Source organism: Cydia pomonella, chromosome 8 (assembly GCF_033807575.1).
Source record: "Cydia pomonella isolate Wapato2018A chromosome 8, ilCydPomo1, whole genome shotgun sequence".
Taxonomy (NCBI): Eukaryota; Metazoa; Arthropoda; class Insecta; order Lepidoptera; family Tortricidae; genus Cydia; species Cydia pomonella.
The window spans coordinates 2,372,742-2,396,066 of record NC_084710.1 but is presented as its reverse complement, the minus strand read 5'-3'; the positions used below and the strand labels follow the sequence as shown (position 1 = coordinate 2,396,066).

Below are 23,325 nucleotides of genomic sequence, written 5' to 3'. Positions count from 1 at the left end.
ACAAGTAGCTTTTCGGTGAAGAAAAACATCCTGAGGAAACCGGACTAATTCCAATAAGGCCTAGTTTATCATCTGGGTTGGAAGGTCAGATGGCAATCGCTTTCGTAAAAACTAGTGCCTGCGCTAATTCTATCGATTAGTTGCCAAGCGGACCCCATGCTCCCATGAGCCTTGGCAAAAAATGCTGGGATAACGCAAGCAAGATGAATGAAGCTTTTTAAGTAAGTCATACGTACATAAAATAATAAAGATATAAATCCCATTATTTAAGTCACAGGAACTCGCTGGGAAAAAGCTGCTCCCGAAATGAAATTAAAATGCCTAAATTATGTGAAACTTGACATAAACGTTCACGTAACATTTATTTGTCTGGGTTTCGCCATGTCCGTCTGTCTGTCTGTCTGTCCGAGGCTTAGCTCCGTGGTCGTTAGTGCTAGAAAGCTGAAATTCGGCATGGATATATTTATAAATCGATAAAACCGACAAAGTCGTACAATAAAATCTACAAAATTTATTTTTTTTGAGGGTACCTCCCCTACAGGTAAAGTGGGGGTGAATTTTTTTTTCGCTTCAACCCTAGAGTGTGGGGTATCGTTGGAAAGGTCTTTCAAAACTAATAGGGGTTTTTAAGAAACATTTTTTGATAAAGTGAATATATTCGGAGATAATCGCTCCGAAAACAAAATGTGTCCCCCCCTTGAACCATCCTTGGTCCAAAAAATATGAAAAAAATCGTGGAAAGAGAGCTTAAGAAAGACATTAAATGAAAACTATAGCAGACATGATCAGTTTAGCTGTTTTTGAGTTATCGCAAAAAGTTTTCCCTTCATAGTAAAAAGACTTACTTTAATTAGGTACTGATTATGCAAATTTGCCTATTCGTTTAACTCGGGTGAATGGTACCGTTTCATCCCTTGGTTAACAATTTACTATACTTTAAGCTCCAGTTTAGCTTATTGTGACGGAAGAGTAACTACGGAACCCTACACTGAGCGTGGCCCGACATGCTCTTGGCCGGTTTTTTTGTTTGTTTGTACAACTATGTTTAGCAACGGTGCTCTAATACTTTTATTGTACTATTAACATTGACACTACCTACGCTAAGTTATTTCTAAATGACCTCTGCACGGATTATGGTGTTTATTCTTAGGAATCGTAAATAGTTCCGTGATTCATCTTTATTGACAATACATATCAATGCAGTTTAAAAAACCATATTGTGATGGATGGATTAGTAAGCACACATTTGCATGATATTTTTGCACCAAAAACGTTTGGGAAAACCGGCGAAACATAATGAACGATATTTTTGGGTCAGAAACATACGGGAAAACCGACGTATTTTCTGTAAACGTTACAGGAAGTTAACAAATTTCGATACATTTTTCTAGGACTTATATCTCCACAGAAAAGACCCATAATGTATGTATAGTGCTAGGAAGCACTCTTAACCCTTTTGATCGACAAAGGCGCCTACGCGGCTACTACAGCCCATTATCAACCTTCGTACATTATGACCAGTGACCAGTCTCCAAGTGCTTTGATCGCTAAAGATGCCTACGCAACTACTACAGCCCATTATCAACCTTCGTAAATTGTGACCAGTGACAAGTTCGCCAAGTGCTTTGATCGCCAAAGACGTCTACGCAGATACTACAGCCCATTATCAACCTTCGTACATTGTGATCAATGACAGGTTCACGATAACGCATCGCACACGACGTGACGTTCAAAGGTTTGGCAATATTTAAAAATATCTACCTATTACAAATTATTATTTTATTACTATTGTTTTTATTATGATACTTCCAATTAAGTCATTCATTTAACATCAGTGTACGACTTTAAAAAAATACTGTACTTGTATTAAAAATAAGAGAAAAACTCTGTCTAAATGCCATACGGCAAGCATAAACTTTTCCCACCTTTAATAGGAACTGATGAAATAAATAGAGAAAATGCAGACATAATCGCGGCGCGTCAAACAAAGTAAACAAACAGGCCAATTCGAACGTACATGCCAATTCGCCATCCATATGCCAAAATATGACATACATTCATTCTCTTAAAATTAAATGATTTCAGTTCATTGGGACAAACTCTCCAGTGTCGAGGTATTAGATTAGGAGCTTCAAATACGACTAAAATTGTACGGTTAGTACAGTGTACGGTGATTTTATTTGCTCTTATAAAGTGGATAGCTGGACTTTAGGTACAAGTAGCACGTGGACTACCGGCCGTTGACTCCAAAATGGTGGTTAAACGCGTTTCAAGATTAATTCTCCATTCACTGCACACTACCACATTAGTTTACTGTATAAAGGAATTAATCCCGAGCGGAGGATAGATGGCGCTCGACCCGGAAGACAATATGTACGAACAAGTACGAGCGAATTGCACGATAACTGAATGACATAAGTCAGTTCTGATGTCAGGGTACTAGGCCAATTTAGTTTTAGTTATTTGATCTGTTTTCGATCACCGTACACTGTCTTGTACTGTGGCCTTGACACTGGCGAAATTGTCCCAATGGACTGAAGCCATTTAATTTTAAAAGAATAAATGAATATCCGTACATACATTGGCGCGGGCGTGACGCATTTTAACTAAATAATACGATTCAAATATCATTCTGATGTCCGCGTACGTTCGAATGGGCCTGATAATCACGGCGAGTCAAATATAGCCCGCGCACAAAAACTGGTCGACTACTTTTAACTGAACGACTGACCATATGACCATATTGGACGAAAATAGAAAACTCCGACTTTCCCTCGCTAAGTGAACGGGTTCCCACGGGTATGATCGGATTTATGTCAAGATTAGTGTCAGTGTTATTAAGCCGTGTAAGAGGTGTTGACAATCTTTCATTTTTGTCAACATGTACCAGTTACCTATCCATTTTAAAATAAAAATTCGAGAGACTTTTTTTAGGCAAGTACAATACAACCAGGGTAAAATATCGATTTGCAGTAGGGCTAAGATGGTCGGCTTTTTATCATTTGTCACCATGCCTGTCATGTTCTAACAAATATGTAAGTGTGACGGGCACAGTGACAGGTGATAAAAATGGAACCATGGTGCCACCGCAGTGATGGCCGTCTATGTCCGTCACTTTCGCACTTACATACTTGTTAGAACGTGACAGCCATGGTGACAAATGATAAAGAGCTGTAGGGCTAAGATGGTCGGCTTTTTATTATTTGTCACCATGCCTGTCACTTTCTAACAAATATGTAAGTGCGAAAGTGACGGGCATAATGACAGGCGATAAAAATGGAACCATGCTGCCACCACTGACCGTCTTAGCCCTACAGATTAACTTGTTGGGGGACAATTGTTACTCGCGTCCGCAGGAATAACCTACCACAACCCTGCACGTGTCCCCTGGGTGGTGCTAAAGAGTAGCAAACACAGAGGCGAATAAAATAGGCAAATATCACGATGAATGCGAACACAAATGCGATTAGCTCACAGAGCACTATGACTAGAGATGTCGGACCTTCAGTCCGCATCTTGCAGATAAATATAGAAGGGATAAGTGCCGCTAAAAGCGACTACCTGCTTAAACTATTGCATGAAAACAAAATAGACGTAGTCAATATTCAGGAAACACACAGCAGAGATGACGCAGATCTCGAGAAAAGAGGCCAACTTCCTGGGTATACGTTAGTGAAAGCAGTCCACCATCCCAAATATGGCGTAGCCAGTTACGTGAAATCCAGTCTTACTGATGTACATCTAGTGAACTCCAGTAATCAAAATATGATTTTCTCCATAGTTATGCGTATAGGAGACCTGACAGTTACGAATATCTATAAGCCCCCAAGGGTAAACTGGGGAGAAGATTTACCGATGAAACAACCTCACCCGTGCGTGTATACTGGAGATTACAACAGCCATCACACTAACTGGCGCTATCGTCAATCTGATGAAAACGGAGAGGCTCTAGCTAGGTGGGCAGAATGCTGCGACCTCCATCTAGTCTACTGTGCCAAAGACAAAGGTACCTTCCGCTCCGCCAGATGGGGTAAAGAATACAACCCGGATCTAACGTTCGTCTCTAAAGACCATCTCCAGCAACCTTTACCGTGTCACCGCACCCTGCTAGCAGTCTTCCCTAATAGCCAACATAGATCAATTGTCTTACATATTGGTCTCAAACTGCCACTTATGAACTCGATGCCACTACCTCGTTGGAATTTCAATCGAGGAAACTGGGAAGATTTCCAAAAACAGTTGGACACCGAACTTGCAGCAGCTCACTTAGAACCAATCGCTACAAACTATGGAAAATTCGTAGAGTTTGTACTGAAATCAGCGAAGTCAAACATCCCTAGAGGCTACAGAAAGGAGTATATATCCGGCTGGAATCCAGAAAGCGAGGATTTATACAAGCAATATCAAAGGTCTGGTGACCACGGCATAGGGTCTGAGCTTCTGAAATCTTTAGATGCTACACGGCACAACAAATGGAGGTCAACTGTTGAGGATATGGACTTCAAGAAGTCCAGCCGCAAGGCATGGAGAGTTCTAGATAGCCTGACAGGTAAACAACACCAAAAAAAAGCAGACTGGCAGTGTTAAACCAGACGCTATCGCCGATCGTATGGTTGAAGTAACCAGAGCCAAACGTGATAAACTTTTTACTAAGAAAATAAAGAAGGACCTCAAAGCACTCAAAAATAGCGCGCCAAGGAACCATAATCTCGCTAGACCTTTTGAACTTAGTGAAATAGATAATGCCATTAAAACACTCAAAACAAATAAAGCTGCTGGTCCTGACAAAATTTTCAACGAGTTTATCCGTCACATGGGCCCGCTTGCTGTAAGCTGGCTATCTGCACTGTTTACCTATATACTCCGGAACAATAAACTGCCAAAACAGTTCAAGTTATCTAAAATAGTCGCAGTACTAAAACCGGGAAAGCCCGAGGATCAACCTGAAAGCTATAGACCAATTGCCCTCCTAAGCTGCACATTTAAACTGCTTGAACGTTTAATCTTGGCTAGAGTTGAACCGTACATAGAAGCTGTGACTCCACCTGAACAAGCTGGGTTCCGAAGTGGAAGAAGCTGCACGGACCAAGTACTGGCCCTTACTACTCACATTGAAGCTGGATACCAAAAAGCCTTGAAGTCCACAGCAGTGTTTATAGACCTGACAGCTGCTTATGATACGGTGTGGAAACAAGGTTTACTTTACAAAATATTATCGGTGATTCCAAGCAAGGAGATAGCGGATCTCATAACTGGTATGTTGAGCGAGCGGGAGTTCGAAGTGTTCTTGGGAGACGCTAAAAGCAAAAGAAAGAAACTTAATAATGGCTTGCCACAAGGGTCTGTTCTGGCTCCTCAGCTCTTCAATTTATATATCCACGACCTCCCATCTACAGACGCTACAAAATTCATATACGCTGATGACATTGCACTAGTAGCCCAGAGCAAAACTTTCACGTCTGGAGAAACAATCCTTACCAACGACCTAGAAAGGCTAACAAAATACTTTCAACATTGGCGCCTAATACCCAGTGCAAGTAAGACTGAAGTGTCGTGCTTCCATCTGTGCAACCAAATGGCTACCTATGAACCAACGGTCTATTTCAATGGGAAAAAGCTCAACTACAACCAGCACCCAAAATATCTTGGAATTACTCTGGATAGATCTCTCACATACAAGGAACATCTTGTGAAGCTCTCCCAGAAATTATCAACGCGAAATAATATCCTGCATAGGCTATGTGGAACCTCGTGGGGAGCATCTGCCGATTGCCTGCGCACCACTGGTATCGCACTAGTTTATTCAGCAGCGGAATACTGTGCCCCAGTGTGGTCAGAAAGCGCTCACGTGGGCAAGGTGGATACCAAACTGAATGAGACTATGCGGTGTATATCAGGAACGATTAAGTCCACTCCTTCCCATTGGCTACCAATACTATGCCACATAGCACCTCCACACTTGAGGAGAAAACATGCACTCAGGAGAGAAGCTGAGAAGATCAGCTCCAAACCAGCATTGCCTATCCACAATGAGTTTTTCTACCCACCACCCCAACGCCTAAAGTCCCGAAGTCCTGCGTATGCTGCTGCTCAAACTCTAAATGGTTTCAATGTGACTGAAGCCTGGAAAACTGAATGGACCACTGCTTCTGCTGGCTCTCACGTAGAAACCATAGACCCGACTTCTAAACCATTAGGATTCAACCTCCCCCGGAGATTGTGGTGCCGCTTTAATAGACTGAGAACGGGTCACGGTCGCTGCAATTACTTTCTGCATAAATGGGGGTGGAAGGACTCTGCAATGTGCGAGTGTGACGAAGAAGTCCAGACTATGGAGCATATAATTCAGCGATGCCCTCTGCACTCATACTCGGGACCACCAGAGGACCTGCTGCGCCTAACACCCGACGCAATTGCGTGGCTGAACGCTCTGGATATTGACATTTAATTTTAATTGTAATGTAATTTTTATTCTGTGATATTTATGTAACTACCTATTTTTTGTATAAGCCATACGATTAAATAAATAGATTAACTTGTGTCGCATTGGACGCAAGTAAAGTATTGGATAGTTAATTAACAAATAAATTAACTGCCAGATAAAACTTCCTGCAAAACTTAGCACACCAATTAAGCTGATTTGAAGATTGTGAACGCCTTTATTCGTCAGATAAGTGGCAAGTAGCTTAATAGGACTTTATTTGGACATTGTGAAACAGGTCCTAAACCAGATGGTAGCAAAAATAATATAACGCCCGGAATACCGGAAAGAATTGAATTAAGTTAATAAGGCTGAAAAAAAAAACATTTATAACGTGTGAGGTATTGTATAAAAGGCGAAATAATCCCTTTTGATAGTCCTATTTTCTGTAGAACAAAAAATATTTTTTTTTTAGAGGCGCCTAACCTTTTAAAGATAGAATAGAATACACCAGAGAATTTGGGACGAGTACCGCCGTGGCCGGGTGGTCTAGTGGTCCTGGCCAACCTGAGCGTCCTGACTTTGACACCGGTGGCCTTGGTCAATTTTTCTTTAGTGTATGATATCTACATATTTCAGTTTATACATACAGTACACTTAAAAGGCAATAATTTAATTTTATAACTGCAGCTGGTTGAGCGCTTTAACAAAAATAACCAACGCATATATGCAATGATTCATTCCAGCAAGTAATGGATATCGATCGAAATATTTAAAATGCATAAAAGCTTTATAACAAAATTGCTTTTAAGACGAAAGTGGAGCTACCGCGCGAAATCGCGTTTCATACAAACGTAGTCCTCATTTTCCTCTTTTGTTGTATATCAACAACAGCTATGATTTTTTTTAGTATTTTAAATTATTATAAGAGTTAGGAGCATTAAAAATTTTAATGAAGTTTTTCGCTCCTTTTCTTACAATAATCAAAAAAATGAAAAAAATCAAACGTAGAGGCATATCTATGGTTAATACACATCAGGTTATATAAAAATATTTTCCATAATGTCAAAATACAGAGAGGAAAATAGGGACTATGTTTGCATAGAGAAGGGGCCGTCCCCTTTCTTTTAAATTTTAAATGTATTTTAAATTTAACATAAAAAAGTTAGAAATTTAGAGTTGTAAAGAAAATGTTGTCTGTATCATAACGTTTAATTTATATACCAGTATTATATTAAATATGCGCTCACACAGCTAGTCTGGCCACAAAGCTGTCTCTTTTGTCCATATTCGGTCCAAGACGAGTCCGAGCGGCCGCGACATCGGTGTCAATTATCGCGGTCTATCCATATGGTCAGCAGTTGTAATTAAATTGACATTTTGAAATAATTGGTTAGCAAAGTAATCAATGATCAGACCATAACAAAAAATTGCTACTTAGATTTTCGAAGTTGATATATTCATGGATCCAATATAAGTAAAATATTAAATGCTTAAATTTGAAAAAAAAAATTGCGGTATTCGTTTATTTACAGTAAAAATTGTTCCAATAGTAAAAATTTTTTTTATTAAATTTAGTACGTTCAACTTATAAAATAGTTTTTGATTGAGACCCGATTTACACATTGATTAGTGGTAAATGCGAGTTAATACGTTTAGTATCTACGAGTAGCAAATTTGTATGAACTCACTAACAATAAGAAATAATTATGTAAATTAATTAGTACATAATCGAACAAACATCAATATTAATTAGTACATAATCGAACATCAATATTAATTATAAATACAAAATACTAAAAAGAGTTAACTAAAAACTAGTACATATGTGTAAGTAACCTAATATGCGCTTCCACCCTGCATCGTACCTGGCTCAAAAGTACCCATAATGCCTGCAGCAGTTCCTTGCTGAACTGCAATTGAGATGTTGAACCAGGTACGATCCAGAGCGGGGGTCGCAGGCCCTCTCCCGAAGACGCCGACCCAGTTCTGTTCTTATGAAAATCGGGTCTTAAGTACTAGTACTTATTGGAGCCTGTTTCACAATGTCCAAGTATTGGATAGCTAATTAACTGTGAGATAAAACTATTGGCTCGAGCGATACGCTCGGACGAATGATACGAGTATCATAACGACATTTTGAGATCAAAGTGCACCTACGTTCAAATTGGCCTCCTGTTCTCCTCTAAATTTAGCTTTACTTAGAAACTCTTCAAACTGGCCAACAGAATGAATAAGAAACCAAAAGAATAAGAATAAGAAACCATTTATTGCCACACAAAATACAATGTTTAAATAAATAAAAAAAATTGGCATGCGCGGCAAAAGGAACGGGCTCAGCATACGCTGCGTCAGCCATTTCATTACAAATTGGCTGCGCAGCGCTGATTTTCAGTCCGTCCCCTTCACTGAACCACATTGATATGACATGCGGGTTAATGGTTTTTTTGTTTTATTACCAGAGATAGCTTGTGTATATTTATTTATTTGCTTGTGTATACAATTATAGTACAAAAAAAGAGCCACTATACTTGCCGCAAAACTAACTGGTGACTGAGATCAAAATGCTATCACCTTTACCATTGTTGAGACCAACCAAGAGTGAAAGAGATGGCATTAATGGTCATAATATGACCTGGCTCGTCACTTAGTTTTGCGGCAAGTATAGTTTATATTGTACGACTGAATTTTCTGACGGTACATTGACACCAAACCTTATTAGTAAAATGTGAATTCAATAAATTTGGGTAGAGCGTGCACGCCGATGCATTCAACTCTTGGCCATTTTGGGGTCACAATTACCAGTATTATTTAATGATCACGTTTTGATGATTGCCGACATACTCTTAATTGTGATCATGTTTGACAAATGTTTACCTTTCGAAGAAATATATCATTATGTATAAAGTCATGTCTAAATGTTGAACAAAGTGTACAAACGTAAACGTATCTGATGCATTTTTTTCTATGATATATCTCTTCGCCTTCTTATTCTTTACTCGCCTTATTCGTTCTTTGTTATTATCTTATTTGGTGACATTCTGCAACTTGTCTCTTTCTTAATACTTATGTGTTATTAGTTTTTCGTCATTGCCTTCCTTAATCTTAGTTGTATTGTATATTCGATTGTTCTGCTTTTCCGTATAATTTGCATTGCAGGTGATCTTTAGACACATTCCCATTCGTCCAACCGCGCTTAGTTTGCATTTGTACCGGCTTGACACTACTTCCTTCGTCTTTTGTGTCTTCAGCTTTAAAACTAGATTCAGTTATACAGACTCTTATAATCTTATACCTTTAAACGAGCAATTCTTGTATATATATATATTTCTGTGATCTCGGAAACGGCTCTAACGATTTCGCTGAAATTTGGTATATGGGGGTTTTTGGGGGTATACAATCTATCTAGATTAGTCTCATGTTTGGGAAAACGCGTGTTTTAGAGTTTTCATGCGTTTTTGTTTCGTCGCAGAATATAGGTCTTAGCACACTATTGCAACTCAACAGCCACTCGACTCAAAATTAAATATTGAAATTAAAGCCTTATCTTGTATGTCCTACAGTACAATGTTTAAAATTTAGGTAACTGTCGGGTGGTCTACGCGTCGTCCACTCGTCGTCCACTAAGCTGAACCAAAAGTGAGTTGAGTTGGTGTGGAATTGATATAGTGTGCGAAGACCTTATGGTCGCTAATTTCGTATTGCCGGCCACTGTCCGTCTGGTCCAGCGGGTTAAGACGCGGACTGCTAGACGAGTGTTATGGGTTCGAATCTCGCCCGGTGACTAACTTTTGTTTTTTTTTTATATGTTCAAGTTTATATATAATTTTTTAATTTTTATTGTTTTAGACAAGTTTAAATTTGTAAAAAAATGTATATAAGATTATTACCTATACACCACCATATTACAATAAATAAATAAGGTCGCCCAGGTACTTAAGTCTAAACTGGAGTTCTTTTAACATGTTAGTCTTTTGGAAAGACTTGTGTCCTTTTCAGAGAACAATTTTTTTTGTTTGTAATGCTTCGAAATGGTTCTCGTTTTGCAATTGAGGTTTTTCAATTTAAAATTTTAGCGACATATTGTTGATATGGGTTTACAATTCATGAAATTACTATTAATTCTAATACTCACGTAGTCCACCTCTGTTCCTGAGCTATAACCAGGCTGGAGTTAGTGTACTGCATGCCATGGGCTCCGGTCAGCGTGTTCACTCGGAACTTGAACACCGCTTCGAATCGTTCGTTGCTGAAGCATGGGAAGAAGTACTTCGCATGGCCGCGAGAGAGGCGTGTTAGGAGCATGTACCTGTGACAAGACAAAGCAGTGTTTGAGCGGTTGTATATATTTCATGGTACCTTCGCCAAAGAACGCCCGGTTCTTAAGCTTGCCTTCATTCAAAATTACGGACATTTATAACTATGAGCGTGAAGTTCAAATTTTGCATCCATGTTCGCTAGTAGGAATCAAAGATCATTGATTATAATAGAGAGGTAGAGTCTAAGAAAAACACGTGTTCCATAATTTGACATCCAAAACAGATGGCGCTGTACTGCGCCATATATTTTGTGGTCACTGAATCGTGAAACGTCAACTTTTGACAATCAGAGTTATCGCAAAATGTATGGAGACGTGCAGCGCCATCTCGTTTAGCTGTCAAATTCGAAGCAAGAAATTCTCTTACATTTTACACATCTTACTCAATTAATATATCTTTACTATTACTATAGACATCGCTGCAAGTTCGATATTAAACATAAGAAATATAATAAACCAGGCAAGTGCGGGTGTGACTCGCGCACGAAGGGCTCCGTACCATTACGCAAAAGACTCTAAAAAATCACTTGTTGTATTGGAGCCCTACTTAAATATTTATTTTATTTTGTTTTTAGTGTTTGTTATTATAGAGGTAACAGAAATACATCATTTGTGAAAATTTAAATCGGTCTAGCTATCACGGTTCATGAGTTTCAGCCTGGTGACAGACAGACGGACAGTGGAGTAATAGTAATAGGGTCCTGTTTTTACGAGTACCATTTGGGCCTTAGCCGGGTGTTAAATATGTACATATTTCCGAAGCGTAATAAATTGTTAATTTAAAATTTTACTATTGTAAGAGTCATGGTTGGATTATGTCATTAGGTTTTAATTGAATTGCGGCCCATTTTTATTAATGAGATATAAACCTTGGTTGTGGATATATAAGGAAATACTCGTGTACTACATTTAAGACGAGGACACTTAAGAATAGTTTTAGCGGTGTTTGTTTGTTTTGAATATTCGTAATCTCATTTATCGAAATTAGACGTAATAATATTTCAAAGAAATAAATAATATAATTACGAATATCATCACTATTTCCATCCGGGAGCGATTCGAACCGACTGTGGAATCGTCTCCTTGCCCCAAGTAGAGTTTTTCACAAACGACTAGGTACAGGGTATCGGGTACTTATATAAAAAAAGTGCACACACGTGCCATCCCATCTGCGTTTGCCTGCGTCCATAAACAACGGTAACGGCTTGCCATAAGGCGGGTCGTATGGTTATTCACCGCCGTTTGTAGTATAAATAATATCACAGAGAGATTTTAGAATTAACTCTCAAATTACGATATAAATAAAGCGCATTGTCGAAAGAGTTCATAATTAACATTTGGACACCTCAAAAATGTTCAACTATAAGAGAAACATAGTCGGGCCAAAATAGCGATGAAAAAGTGTGGCATTTGAATTTTGATGTAAAAGGACCATGGGCAGCTTTGTATGGAGCCCGGTCTTAAACTCAACAGAAATAAATAAATATCTTGGGGGATAATCTTGCTCAGATCGACCTAGCCCCAAACTAAGCCAAGCTTGTACTATGGGTACTAGGCGACGATATTCATACGTATATAGATAAATACAAGAAGCGCTGGTGGCCTAGCGGTAAGAGCGTGCGACTTGCAATCCGGAGGTCGCGGGTTCAAACCCCGGCTCGTACCAATGAGTTTTTCGGAACTTATGTACGAAATATCATTTGATATTTGCCAGTCGCTTTTCGGTGAAGGAAAACATCGTGAGGAAACCGGACGAATCCTAACAAGGCCTAGTTTACCCTCTGGGTTGGAAGGTCAGATGGCAGTCGCTTTCGTAAAAACTAGTGCCTACGCCAAATCTTGGGATTAGTTACCAAGCGGACCCCAGGCTCTCATGAGCCGTGGCAAAATTCCGGGACAACGCGAGGAAGAAGAAGATATAGATAAATACATACTTATATACATAGAAATGAGAGTTAGGTGCTTACATAGGTATTTCTATGTACCTACTTCATTTCGTTCTATGGGTACCAAGCGTAATTCCAGTGCAGAACTGAGATATTTGTATTTTAGTCAAAATATATCACCCTTATTACCTAGGCAATAGAGTGTATGTATGTCAACACATATATATCACTTGGTCTAGAACTATTGCGATGCAAGGCCACTTAGACAATGCCCCAATGTCCCCATTTGGGCGCTAACGAACCGTGAAAACGAAGAGTTAGTTATATGGGCAATTAGTTATGTCATCCTTTATGGGCTATTGGAACAGATAGTGATTGTATTAATTAGTTTGTGTAACAGTAGCGTTTTAAGGTGTTGAGGGATGATGGATAATATTATAAACCATAGAGTAACTTATAAGGTCTGTGCGGAAAAAGAAGAGTCGTGGACTACTGCGCCTTAAACTGTTTTTTGAGAAGTTGTCATGGATAATAAAATATGACATTGATGCACCATGCGAAATGCGAAAATCGATATTTAGTTATCTGCCTCTTCATCGCTCGAATAAGCAAGAGTGATAGAGAGGTTAGATAACGAAATTTTGATTTTCTTGTTTCGCGGTAGACCCTCAGATTGTGATAGATTGTGGTAGTGGCGCTTCCTATGCAGGCATTTTTCTCTGTCACTCTAATAACGTCTTAGTGAAAGTAAAAGAGAAAGATCCCCGCAATTTGCGAATATCGGTTTTCACGGTAAGCGGTAGGTAATTAAGTAAATTATTTTACTGGCAAGGAGACTCTGACTACAGACGTTGAAAGTCGTCGAATGTGACCTGTTGTGTACAAGATGATTTCGCTTTTATAAACGGTTTTAGATGTAAATAGATATCTATCTATCTAGATTCATATTTTTTTATTACACAACATACGATTGTATTACAAATTACATTTATGTCAATTTATATGTTATTTTTGTATTTAATCTAATTTTATCACATTAAATATCAAAAAAGATAAACAAAGACTCAAGAAAACATATTTTGAATATTGCTCGTAGCAATGCTGAGCCAGGAATGCCCGAATTAATCAGTGTCGCCCACACTTATTACATTTTATTATTTTCACTATTTGGCATTTAACCTCATTGGTGCGAAATGCTGGCCGGTTATGCTTTACTCTATGAAAACTTCATTGGAATGTCAGTGAATAAGTAATAAACCATATTAGAGTAGTTTCAAATTTAATTTTGTGCGTGCGAATATAAGAATTAAATAATTGCTCTAAATCCAGTGGAAACCGCGTTAAATAAATAAATTGGGCACAATCTTACACAGATCGATCTAGCCCCAAACTAAACAAAGTTTGTACTATGGATCCTTGGGGACGATATACATACGTGACTCAAGAACAAATGTGTTCATCACACAAATAAATGCAGTTATCGGCATTTGAACCCGAGACCATCGGCTTCATCGGATTACTACCCACTAGGCCAGACCGGTGGTCAATAGTAGTGAAAATGAAATCTTAGTGAAAAATGTATAATTATGAATACCTACTTATTGTCTTTTCTAAGACTACGGAGACAATGGGCAATGCCCGTCCTAGGAACGTCAGATGTAATGGTAAAACTAAATTAAGCGCGATTAAGTCTCGTTTTCGTAAATAACATGTAAATAATGTGAAAGTTTAAATCAGTGTAGACATATTGTGTTGTAAATAACTAAATTCTTATTGTGGTGCATTTGTGATTATCAAGAATGATGGCAGATTCTTCATCAACGGTAAGTAGGATTTACTATTTAGTCAAGTAAAGGTTTACGGACCAAGCTAGCTCTGACATATATTGAAGAAGGTGCAAAGTTAGTTTAGACGAACTCTTAGGACCACCCCTTTTGAGCGTCGGCGTCTAGTCAGCGCTATGGAAAATGGCGTCACAGTGCAGTTGCGCCAACGTTGCGTCGAGCAGCAGCCATAGAGTTGTCTAGACGCCGACGCTCGGGAGATGCTAGTGTAGGGTGGCTCCTTTACACGATTGGCCATACTGGCCCACTAAGATGGCCCAGCGTGTAAAGAAGGTAGTGATGCCGGATGACGCGGCAGGATGGCGAGGGTATAACCGCGGTGTCGTGTTTTTTTGCCTGCACATCGAAAACCAGCGATAGTGCCTACGCACGTGGCCACCATCTCGCTATAGTCCAGCGCTGGGCCACGTGTAGAGGAGCCATAACTATCGCATGGCCATCTCGCTGGTCCAGCGCTTGGCAATCGTGTAGAGGAGACATTAGCAATTTGCGCTTCAAAGTTAAAAAACAGTATTTTAAACGAAAGTGAGTGTAAAAATGTACCTAAAAAATTCAATTTTAAAGTTGCATTTCAAATATTACTTTTCAGATACCGCCTTTTAGCTTAGGAACGCAGCATTGCCATATTTGTATTGTCTTATATTAAATCCACGTTAATTCATAGTTTTTCTAATCACATCTACATACCACTATCTTATAAGGCATGCCAGACCAGTGTGGGCTGGAAGGTCGTCCGCTCTGGCCACTGGGTTAAATGTTAAATGCAATAACATTGTTTACGATAAATGGATCATTGGGACATTATCGCCAATTGCTTTGTTTGTTGACATGGATGCTTTATACTCACTTCAAGGACTCGGCCATCGCGCGGGCACCTTTTATCTCATATCTCTCACAATATTAAATAAAAACCGGCCAAGAGCATGTCGGGCCACGCTCAGTGTAGGGTTCCGTAGTTACTCTTCCGTCACAATAAGCTAAACTAGAGCTTAAAGTATAGTAAATTGTTAACCAAGGGATGAAACGGTACCTTTCACCCGAGTTAAACAAATAAGCAAATTTGCATAATCAGTACCTAATTAAAGTAAGTCTTTTTTACTATGAAGGGAAAACTTTTTGCGATAACTCAAAAACAGATCAACTGATCATGTCCGCTATAGTTTTCATTTAATGTCTTTCTTAAGCTCTACTTCCACGATTTTTTTCATATTTTTTGGACCTATGGTTCAAAAGTTAGAGGGGGGGGGACACATTTTTTTTTTCTTTCGGAGCGATTATCTCCGAATATATTCACTTTATCAAAAAATGTTTCTTGAAAACCCCTATTAGTTTTGTAAGACCTTTTCAACGATACCCCACACTCTAGGGTTGAAGCGAAAAAAAAAATTCACCCCCACTTTACGTGTAGGGGAGGTACCCTAAAAAAATTAAATTTTTAGATTTTATTGTACGACTTTGTCGGTTTTATTGATATCCATGCCAAATTTCAGCTTTCTAGCACTAACGACCACGGAGCAAAGCCTCGGACAGACAGACAGACAGACAGACAGACAGACAGACAGACAGACAGACAGACAGACAGACAGACGGACATGGCGAAACTATAAGGGTTCCGTTTTATGCCATTTGGCTACGGAACCCTAAAAATCAGCCTATACAGGCTGTTTATAACAGATGAAGAAAGAGCGAATCACCTAGCGTGGTATGGGCATGTGATGAGGAGGGATGAAACTGATGAAAGTCATGTGACGAGAAAGGTATTACGAATGAATGTGGAGGATGGAACGGGAGAGGAAAACCTAAGAAAAGGTGGATGGATTGTGTGAGAGATGACATGAAACGAACGCGAGTGAATGATGAGATGACGGGTGACAGAAAGATATGGAAGAAAAAGACATGCTGCGCCGACCCCAAATATGAATGGGATAAGGGCAAGCGAATGATGATGACAGGCTGTGTATTTAGTCACCTGCAATAATCTACGGGTTGAATATATAGGTCATACTGAGTCACTTTTACTATGAAACCAACCCCGAAATCGCGAAAAAAAATTGGCTGTTCAACTTTTTGGCTATCTGTCTGTGGTAATTTTGAATGAAGATGGAAAACAGATTTTTTAAAAGTTCAAAGTGGTTTTGCAGAAAAATGCCGATTATGAAAAAAAATTGTGAACTGATATCGGAGAAGGAGATAGTACAGTCAGCGTCAAATACTTCGTAGCAGTCAAAGTGGCCAAGTGGTCGGTACACCATACTAAATATATTATGGTGTACCGAACTATTTGGCTACTTTGACTGCTACGAAGTATTTGACGCTGACTGTACTAGATTCAACAATATATCGTTCTACATTTGATTACTTCCTTCGTTTTAAATATGGATCCATTACAACAGTGGCAGTCGAAAGATCATTTAGCCAGTTAAAATGGATATTTACTGCACGACGCCGCAGATAGAAGTTTAAATTTTTATCCGCAAAAATGATTCCAAAATTATTTAACATCTTCAAGTTCATTTTATCACAACAACATTAATGATAACACATTTTATAATCTTAACTGGTTCATGACCTGTTAACTATTGATGCGCCAATTTACTTTCACTTATCTTGCATTAAGGTTATTTATATATGCCCAATGATTAAATATAATAGGTACACTAATAAATAATACATATAATATGCCTTTAAGCCAGTATACACCGTGTTTTTATTGAATTTCGTTAACTTCGGGGTATCGGTAAGTACGTTTAAGGAAACTAAATGGGATAGTTAATTTACAAAAAAAAAAATTTTTTTTTTTTTTACTATTTTTTTTATTATAAAAAGTAACTAAATGTTGCATATAGCGTTGTTGTAACACGGGCATGACATTTAACTCAACCAAACAATTGAAAACTGTGACATATCAATGTCATTTCGAACGTCGATCGTCCGAGATAGTACTTACGTTTAGTAACAAATGTATGAACTCGCACTAAACACTAATCAATAAGTAAACAGGCCCTAAGGCAAGTGTACACGCTCGTAAGGGCCTTGTAAGATAAAAATTAATGATTGATTATCTCCGAAATGGAGTTAATTAGAATATCGGTAACCATACTAGTGTCCAGTATAACTGACACAAGAGACCATCATGTTGTCGCTTGATTATATTGTTGTAGTTAATTTTAGATTTGGACACTTAGAGACCTTATATTTATACACTTGATTTTATTTTATTTTTAATTGATTTTATATTTTAAGATACCTATACCTATTTTAATTATTCTGACATTTAGAGACCTTCTCATATCTAAGTCAATTGAAATTTAAGTTTGTAATTTAGTTATTTATACTTTTACATATATTAATGATAGTTTTTTAAATTATATTTTATCTCTGACACTTAGAGACTTTTACAGCTTAGTTGTTTTTATTTTTTTATCATAGTCTTTTTGGATAATTCGACATTTAGAGACTGTATACATCTCTAATAAAGTATCCTATACTTAATTGATTCCATATTTATAATTGTATTTTGTTATTTTTATGATTGTAAAAATGTTACATGTAAAAGTACCCCTATGGCCTATTTGCTGAATAAATGTTTGTTTGTTTGTTCGTTTGTACATACTTGAAGTATGTACAGATGCCATCAGAAAAAACATATATTACTGGATATTGTAAAAATGATTGTAGACTAAACAATGAAAATAAAATAAAATAATTGAATAGAATTTAATGAAAAATAAAAAAAATTGTACCTATACCTATAAATAGTAAGTAACTCAACTTTTTTACTTACTTAATGCCTTCCATTTCGTCGTCATACTTAACAGCAAATATCCCCGACGAATCGTAAAACACATTCTTCCTAAACTTAATCTTGATCTGGTACCGAGTGTTGTAAACTTTGTATTCCCTCAACGGTTCACTAAGGTAAATGAACAATTTACCCCTCTCAGTATCGTGGTTAAACGGAGTATTCCTACTAATTATATCGTAACCATCCTTATAAACGTTCACTGACTCTATACCCAAATCTTTAGCATCCAGCTCGATCATCCTCACATGTGGAGCATTAGCTATAACAGTTATAACTAACTCACAATTATAATAAAAAGACTGAGTCGTATATATTTTCGGTATAATCGTCAATTCATATTGCACTGGGTACACTGTGAAGTTCAAACATTCCTCGTCGATTTTAAAAGTCGTTAGTACACCATTGGCCGAAGCCGTTAAGAATAGAAAGAAAAACGCGCGAATCATTTTTGAAAATGGAACATCTGACGTTCGAAACTCGCGCCAAAACCGGTTCGGAAACGTCCGCTCGCGACGCTCGGTCGAGTGGTTTTTGCGAAGAGCAGCGCTCTCCGATCGAAGCTTGGCGCCAGGGAAATAAAACCAGTTTAATTTGAGCTCCCTCTCCTCTTCAACCTTGCGTGATTGTGACGTCAGCGGGGATCTTACCGCATCTCCCGCGGCTTAGTTTAAATTGGACGCAATGTGGTCTATATTTGAACGAATTCGTAACATAGGTGCGTCCACGTTGAGTTCCCTCTCATTCTTAGTAACGGAAATACGGAAACCTAAATAAACAGTCGTTTATGTAAATTGTTGTTATGATCGGATACATATTTAACGGGTCAAGGAAACCACGGTAGTTTTGTAAGCGGACGTAATATTAAAAACATTTTCTTGAACTATTTGGTGTTATAGGTTTCCACTTTGCTTTAGACCTTAATAATTTAAGTTTTATTTTTGTAATAATCGCCCCACTACTTTTATGCCAACCCCGCTTGAAGAATTCATTTGCTAAAATGTTTGAAATAATTTTTTATTTCAAATAATACCTACGCCTTTTTGATTTTTCAATCAAATTATATGTGATACTTGTGCAACTAAGGCGAATTAATCGACATATATTTCATCAAAATCAGTTCAGCTGTTTCAGTCTCAGGGGAACGTAGGGCCCGAGATATAATCATATAGGTATTATTATATAGTTCAAAATCACACTCTCCGTTTTTGATTTCACCACAGTCGGGTAAAAACGTCATAATATAATATAATATGGAATCGATATAAAGTGTAATTAAAATACACTTATAAAATGGGGTCAACTGATAGATGTCTGGAGGTTTACCGAAAAAATGTACCATTGTTTTTCGAAAGACTAACAACTTTTGGATTATATCGATTCAGAATGACGAGGACTATTGATTGAAACAAAGAAAAAAATAACCCCAGTTTTTCATACGATCACGTCTGAAAATATCGATACGAAAAAGTGCCAAAAACATGTATACACGACTTTATTGCCCATATATTATGGTAGTGTATACATATTTTCGACATATTTTTCGTATCGATATTTTTCAGACGTGACTGTACAAATTTTGGATGTAATTTTTTGCCGGTTTATACAAAATGTACCTGTGTGAAAATGCGTCACATAACAGTAATTTTCTTCGCAATCTTATTTTTCAAATCGATTTAAATGGTCCTCGTGACTTGAAAAAAAGTAAATAATAATTTTAAGTGCAAATGCCCGTTTACTACATAGCGCCATAGCGCCCCGGTGGATCGACCCATCGTGCGATATCCTCGTCAAACGGTTCCCTGCGATCTTGATCGGTACACCTAGATCTTAATCGTAGATCGTAGATCAGAGTGCCTACCGCGAACCACGTTCGACGTGTTGCCTCCCTGTCACACTTACGTACGAATTTACAAGTGTGACAAAGAGGCAACACGTCGAACGGGGTTCGCGGTAGGCCCTCTGTACGCAGTACTAACATTCTGCCGCTCGCCGTCGGCAGTGTGTTCATACTCACACACTAGAACCTAAATGGTTGTGCAGCGGTCTATAAGGAAATTCCTCCCGTGGACGCTCCGGCTGTGGAATGAGCTCCCTGCCGACGTTTTCTCTCGGGAAATCCCCTCATGACTACAGTATAGTCTTCAAAAAACCTTCCGGTCTTTCTGGTTGTCCTAATACCTTCCAGATATTAGTAAAAAAAAAATACAACATATCCGATAATTAATGAAACAGACAGTAATGTCAAACCTGCTTACTGTATTACTACTTATTGTATTTTTTGTTTTCTTCTCTGAAGACTAGTAAATAAAATTTAAGTATGGCTCATGATTTCATTTTCTTTATGCTGTTATATAGTATGTATGTTAACATTATGTACTTAATAATGAACCTCCAGGTCTATGATTCTTAAGTATGTTAAGTACTCTACATTGTACTTCAAATCCATTTGTATATGTGACTGTTTGTGTTCTAAAAAAAAAAAAAAGAAGTATACAGGTTTTTAAAGGGTCGGCAAAGCGCATTTAACACTCCTGGGGAGGCGACCATAGGCTACGGTGACCACTAGCCAATAGGCGCGTATGCCAGTTTGCCACCGACGTGGTATAAATTCTAGATTTTGTAAATAACTTTACAGACATATTTGCTGTAATGGAAACCGCATGTTTCTTAGTCATGAAGGTTATTTGCACAGGTGATTGTTTGGCGGCTTGCCGATTTCATTACGAATGCACTGTGAAAATGAGAATAATATATATTCTCCATACATTAGACATTAAGAAAAATATTTTTACACCAATGTACCTATTAGATTTTTATTGATATCATTTTTAGGGTTCCGTAGCCCTTAACGGAACCCTTATAGATTCGTCATGTCCGTCTGTCTGTCCGATTCTGTCACAGCCACTTTTTTCCGAAACTATAAAAGCTATACTGTTCAAACTTGGTAAGTAGATGTATTCTGATGTTTAGATTTTAGTTTACCGCATTATGATGTTTACACAAAAATAGAAAAAAAACAATAAATTTTGGGGGTTCCCCATACTTAGAACTGAAACTCAAAAAATCTTTTTTCATCAAACCCATACGTGTGGGGTATCTATGGATAGGTCTTTAAAAATGATATTGAGGTTTCTAATATCATTTTTTTCTTAACTGAATAGTTTGCGCGAGAGACACTTCCAAAGTGGTAAAAAGTGTGTCCCCCCCCCCCCCCCCCCGTAACTTCTAAAATAACAGAATGAAAAATCTAAAAAAAATATATGATATACATTACCATGCAAACTTCCAACGAAAATTGGTTTGAACCAGATCTAGTAAGTAGTTTTTTTTAATACGTCATAAATGGTACGGAACCCTTCATGGGCGAGTCCGACTTGCACTTGGCCGCTTTTTTTTATGGAGGATAGGCAGGCGTTTGACCACGATCACACCTGATGGTAAGTTATGATGCTGTCTACGGTGGAGCACGCTTATCTATGAGATACCTATTTACTCTAGCCTTGAAGAGATTCAGATTGTACTCATACGGAAACACAGACTCGGGCAGGGCATTCCACTCCTTGGCAGTTCGCATAAGGAATGTTGAAGCGAAACGCTTCGTACGTATTTGTGGAATACCTACCATGAAGCGATGCCTACCATGATCATTTAGATATAATACCTATATTCGTAAAAAAAGTGTTTATACTTAAATATAAAGGTCAGTTACTTATTGTTCAAAGTAAAACTAGCGAGCCGTCCCGGATTTTCACGGGTTACACAAAACTTTAACAAATTATACACTTCCTCAATAATCATTATTTATAGGTGAAAACCGCATGAAAATTCCTTCAGTAGTTTTCGAGTTTATCGCGAACATGCAGACACACAGACAGACGGACGCAGAGGGAACTTTGTTTTATTGCCTGTTACTGCTTCTGTATTTCACTTTTCTTTGCTCGATAATTCATTGAGATATCTATGTAGGTAATCGTTTCACCGTGTCGATTCGATATTTCAAAATTTCAACTAGTGACAATTCTAGGGTCCAAGGTGGTTAAGGCATTAAGTCCGTCTTTTTTACTTGATTTTGTGGAATAAAGTTTAAAATAAATAAATAAATAGAGTCGGTCTAAGCTGACTTTACACCGACTCGGACAGAACAAAGTGAAAGAGTGTCATTATAAAACACATATTTTCATAGATATTTGACATTAATTATGACATTTTTACACTTTGTCATTGCAAATGGAGAGTTAGCTTGGTCCGACTATAACCTAATTCCGTACCCAAAGGATAAAACGGGACCCTATTACTAAGACTCCACTGTCCGTCCGTCTGTCACCAGGCTGTATCTCATGAACCGTGATAGTTAGACAGTTGAAATTTTCACGGATGATGTATTTCTGTTGCTTCTATAAAAGCAAATACTAAAAAGTACGGACTCCTCGGTGAGCGAATCCGACTCGCACTTGGCCGGTTTTTTAAGTATACTGTTCTAATAAACTCATAATAACACCGATCACTATAAATTAAAGTTGATAATTATCATATTATTATAGCGACACGGGATCCTAGTTCACTTTATTACGATTCAAAAATACACTCTGTATACGGTTTTATAAATACACCCACAAACTTATTTGTAGTTCTGAATTATATGTACTTCAATTAAGTGCATTCGTTTAATCATTTAATCGAAGTGTCAATCACACTTATTTTATCTTATTTAATGTAGTAGCTGCTAAACGAACACATGTAAGCACAATAATCTACAACCTACGTAAACTGTACTAAGCGTCTAACGGAACTAACAATGACACGGAAGTATACGTAACATGTCACACACAGTTTCCTACGCTTTACGCCCTTTTTACGTTTGATCGTGGGTGGCACTTAGGTGATTATCAGACAATGCTGGCAGCCTACACAGTGCATTTCTTTTTAATAACAAGTTTTTTTAACTAAGTCATGTACCTACAGTGCATTCCATTGTGATACAACCTTGTCGCCTTGAAGCGTTTTATAGATTTGTTTGGTCGCAGTTACTTTTTTTAGAATGACAGGGTATT

General features: G+C 38.0%; 1 protein-coding gene across 1 annotated transcript in view; it reads right to left on the bottom strand.

The window, feature by feature from the left end:
• LOC133520372 (membrane alanyl aminopeptidase-like) overlaps window positions 1-19,255 on the bottom strand; it is a 34,841-nt gene extending 15,586 nt beyond the window's left edge. Inside the window, exons 1-2 of the mRNA XM_061854752.1 lie at window positions 18,254-19,255; window positions 10,557-10,730 (exon numbers count right to left, since the gene is read on the bottom strand). Coding sequence (XP_061710736.1) covers window positions 10,557-10,730; window positions 18,254-18,720 — 641 coding nt within the window. The 5' untranslated portion in view covers window positions 18,721-19,255. The remainder of the gene's footprint in view (window positions 1-10,556; window positions 10,731-18,253) is intronic.
• Between the last annotated feature and the right edge of the window lie 4,070 nt (window positions 19,256-23,325).